A 4,518-nucleotide genomic window follows, 5' to 3' on the forward strand; every position below is an offset into this window, starting at 1 on the left:
ATCTCAGACAGGCAGCCAGTGACCCATTTGGCTTATGTTAATAAGACAAGTCATCTGAGAGTGAACAGTAATACCATAGTGAGAATAAATATACACTGTCCTTCCTGGTGTCTCCAAACGCCTCTGATGGAAATTTTACTATGCATTCAGTAATTATATTATCAAGCTTTCCACTTCTGACTCTTTGAGAAGGTGTGACAAAATGTTTGAGAATGTCTAGAAGAAGACAAAGAGCTTGAGAATTTAATGAAGCATTTGTTCTTGAGTTGTTTCTGTAACTCAGAATTACTGTTAAATAGAAAAGAGCTCTTCCGGACTACATTTGTGTCTTTTATAAGCCAAATGCTCTTTAGATGTCTTCTCCATCTGCACTGATACCTTTGGGAACAGTTTCTAAACATGACTGAATTTGGCTTAGTAACTCACACTTTACTCAAAAGGACATAAAAGTAGGACACCTTGCCTTCTAGAATCCCACTTATTTTGAAAGATTTTTCTTGTTTCTTCTTTGACTGATATACTTTCCAACAAGCTTCCTACCTGTCAACACTGACTGGTTAATTACTAGGTTTAAAATGCGTGAGAAATTGTAGTATTTGTGACTTAGAAGCCAGGCAGACCGTGGAGCTTTCCAAACATGCTTGTCATTCACTAGGTACCTGAGACACTGCCAAAATACCTTCAGTAGCTGTTATTGCATGTCTTCCAGTCCAGCTAAGACCAGATAAAAGGCTAGGTTTATAATAAGAAAACAAACCTAGAAGAGTAGCATAGGAGCACTGAATCAGCAGGAAGCCTTGCCCTCTTCTTTTATAAGCCTCAACATTGCAAAAAGAGGGAAGCATCAAGCACTCACTTTCAAATAAATACAACCCTGAGAGCAGTCACTCTCCCTGGGCTGCTCCACAGGGTGTGCAGTGGAAGTGGCAGGGCCACTGGCACTGCGCCTTGTCCTTTTATCAGCCACACGCTCGCAAGCACCTCCGTGGTTCCCTTTCTGGGCAGAGTGCCCAGTGCAGGTGAGGCCCTGTGCCCTGAGCGGTGCCTGCTCCTGTCAGCTCAAGGTCTTTTCTTCCAGCATTGATGACCCAAATATTTCCAGCTGTTCTTTGACCCATCCCACCTGTTCTCTGTTGTGTCCCAGTGGGGAACACATGAAACTGGATGGTCTACCTGGCTGGAATTTAACTCCTCTGATTTGCTCCTAACAGGTAGGCCAAGCAGTTTCGGCACCCAGGTTTCAGTGAGATGGGCCAGGCAGTTTCAGCAGGTTTGAAAGACCCAAGCCTCAATGAGATGGACCAGGTATTTTCAAGAGTTTTGAAGCACCCAGGTTTCAGTGAGGTGGGCCCAGCAGTTTTAGCTGTTTTGAAGCACCCAGGTTTCAGGGAGATGGGCCAAGCAGTTTCAGCAAGTTTAAAGCACCCAGGCCTCAATGAGATGGGCCAGGCAGTTTCAGCAGGTTTGAAGCACCCAGGCCTCCATGAGATGGGCCAGGCAGTTTCAGCAGGTTTAAAGCACCCAGGTTTCAGGGAGATCTCCCTGCTGGTCTGCAGTGGAGCAGGGCCCACAGCAGGGTCCCCTTGATGGCTCCAGGCTGCCATCCCCTGGCACCGGGGCCTGCTCAGCTGCTGCCTGGGAGCTCCCTGTGACTGACAGGAGCCTGATGGGCCCTGAGAATAGAGCTGAAGGAGCCTTGCCCTGATATCAACAGCCTAAATGGTGAGGCAAAAGGCACGGCCACAGCTCAACTGATGTCTTTGTGCCCTACACCAGCACCCACCCTGGGGCATCACCGCAGGTGTCTGTGCTTTCTTCACATGACCAATGGACAGAGGTAAGTGGGACAGTGGGCCGCTGCCTCGTTGCACCCATGGTCTGTTCAGGCTCTCTCCACCTAGAGGGGAGCAGATAGGCAATCCCTGGCAGAGTTTCCTTGCAATCCCTGCCAGTGCTTACCCCTCATCTCGATTTCCACAAAGTTGGGGGGGTGCTCACCTTCCTGCCCAGTCCCCAACACTGCCTTGGGCCTCCAGCTTGAAGCTGATCTCTCTGATGAGACCTACTGGTACCATTTCATATACTTCCATGTATACATCCCAAGATTTTTGGTCCACTTGCAGGGTTCAAACCTGTATGGCTATCTACTGAGACAGGGAATTTGATGCACATTTCCAATAAATGGTGCATCTTCTTACAGAGGTGCAGTTTGCCCTTTTCCTTTCATACAAGGTTATCTTAGAAAACTTATCTTCCTAAGTCCCTGGGTGCAATTAGTCTCCTTGGCCTTGTTTCTTCTTATTTTCTCTTCTGCTACCACTGCAGAGAAATGAGCTGATATTTTCCCACAATTACGCAGAACATGTGGCAGACCTCCCTCCTGAAAGGGGATTCTCAGCCCAGACTCCATATCTTCACAAATGGCATTGCATTTTGTTTCTGTATCTGTACAATTTTGTAATTTAACAGTATCAAATATGGCGTATTATTTAATGGCACTGTTTGCTGAGTGTCATGGAAGCCTTCTAATGTACATTTCTAATGTATAATTCCTTGTCCTTCCTTAGTGACTGAAATAATTAACATAATTTCATTGAAAATATGTTCTTCCTCTTCAACATACTCTGAATTACTCAACAGCTGCTTGACAAACACAGGCAACAGCACAAACAACTCTTCTCTTTCACTCTGTGTCTGTCAGGATTACTTATGTGACTAAGAAGCTGTCTTTGTTCTTTTGCTAAAATGTTATAGAAGGGATAACCATTTGGAAATTAGGTGATAAAAAGCTACACCACCTCAAAGCTGCACAAAGGTTTTATAAGGCAAAACTGTGTCCAAAGACTAATGGTGATACAGACCTCACCCATAAAAAACAAATGATAACTACTCATGGCGTGAATGCAAATGAATCTACTCTTTATTCACTATGTATTGAGATGCTTGAAAATATCAAATCTAGAAGACAGTGACAGAGGGTTCACATTTTGTGCAGCCCTCAGGTCACTTTGCTGTCTCATGACATCCTCACTCTTCCTCTTCTATTTTCTTGCCATGAATGTCGCGGCTCTTCACTCGGAGCTTGTTGACCTGTGACTCTGCAATGTCAGCCCGCTCCTCGGCTTGCTCCAGCTCGTGCTGGATCTTGCGGAACTTGGAGAGGTTGACATTGGACAGCTCCTCCTTGTAGGGGAAAGGGAATCAGGGGTGAGGAGCCCAGGGCAAGGGTATAATTCCTGCAGCAAGTCAGCCTTGTGGGGCTGCAAATCTCCATCCCCCTCCCACCACTGCTCACAAAACAGCCTCACACAGGGCTCCTCATCCTCACAATTTCAGAACCTTGTCCCTGCTGGGACAAGCTTCACCAGGACCATGCCATATGTGAGGAGCAATTTCAACCCTTCAACTTATCATTTCTGTACTTACTCTGACACTAGTCTGAGTGAGTTATTGGGTAAAGAAGACCAGGAAGCCTTCTGCTGCTATTACCACAAATTCAGGAACTTGTCAGTCAGTGGGTGTCGCCCCTGGGTTTGTTTACTCTGGCCTCCTGTGTGAAACAGGCTGCAGAACTTCCCTTAATGAATGTCCCTGACTGCAGGGTGCCCAGAGCTCACCAAGGCCTTGAGAAACGATAGCAAGGCAGCATGGCCAAGACAGTTGTGTCTTGGGAGATGCTTTCATACCCATCTCCTGGTATTGAGCCTCATTCAACGTGTGTCCTGCCCCTATGGAATGTTTGCCCTTTCTCCAAGTACTTACAGCCTCCTCAGCTTGTCTCTTGTAGGATTTCACTTTCATTTGCAGCTTGTCCACCAGATCCTGCAGCCTCAGGACATTCTTCCTGTCTTCCTCAGACTAAAGCCATTGGTAAACAGAATAGAGAGTCAGTTCTTGGTTTTGCATCATGTGAGGTTAACAATTGCCCTTGGGGATGGTGTGGGCAAAATGTGACTCGCTGTGAGAAAGCCCTGTGAGAGCAGGAGAGCTCCTGCCTTACCTGGTAGGTGAGTTCCTTCACCCTCCGCTCGTACTTGCGCACACCCTTCACGGCTTCAGCGCTGCGCTTCTGCTCAGCATCAACCTCCCCTTCCAGCTCCCGCACCTGCAAGGACAAGCCCATCCCTGCAGCTTCCCTGCCAGTGTCACTCCAAGGAGAGACACGCTCACTCAGGCACAGCCCCAGCCCTACACACCCTGGCCTCCAGCTTCTGGATCTGCTTCTTCCCTCCCTTCAGTGCCAGCTGCTCAGCCTCTTCCAGACGGTGCTGCAGGTCCTTCACAGTCTGGTCCAGGTTCTTCTTCATCCTCTCCAGGTGGGCACTGGTGTCCTGCTCCTTCTTCAGCTCCTCTGCCATCATGGCCGCCTGATCAAAGCAAAAGGTCAAAGCCATTTTGGAGCTGGAGATATTTTGGGGAGAGTACATTCATTGTCAGCAATGCCAGGTGCGTCCAACTCACATCTGTGATGGCCTTCTTGGCCTTCTCCTCAGCATTGCGGGCTTCCTGGATGGTATC

The 4,518-nt window shown here is 47.8% G+C and overlaps 1 protein-coding gene across 1 annotated transcript in view; it reads right to left on the bottom strand.

Moving 5' to 3' along the window:
• Positions 1-2,898: 2,898 nt before the first annotated feature.
• LOC121358137 (myosin-8-like) overlaps positions 2,899-4,518 on the bottom strand; it is a 3,734-nt gene continuing 2,114 nt past the window's right edge. The window contains exons 5-9 of the mRNA XM_041476063.1: positions 4,462-4,516; positions 4,197-4,367; positions 4,001-4,105; positions 3,763-3,858; positions 2,899-3,183 (exon numbers count right to left, since the gene is read on the bottom strand). Of these exons, the coding sequence (XP_041331997.1) occupies positions 3,028-3,183; positions 3,763-3,858; positions 4,001-4,105; positions 4,197-4,367; positions 4,462-4,516 (583 nt within the window). The 3' untranslated portion in view covers positions 2,899-3,027. The remainder of the gene's footprint in view (positions 3,184-3,762; positions 3,859-4,000; positions 4,106-4,196; positions 4,368-4,461; positions 4,517-4,518) is intronic.

Source organism: Pyrgilauda ruficollis, unplaced genomic scaffold (genome assembly GCF_017590135.1).
Source record: "Pyrgilauda ruficollis isolate IOZ18807 unplaced genomic scaffold, ASM1759013v1 scaffold375, whole genome shotgun sequence".
NCBI lineage: Eukaryota > Metazoa > Chordata > Aves > Passeriformes > Passeridae > Pyrgilauda > Pyrgilauda ruficollis.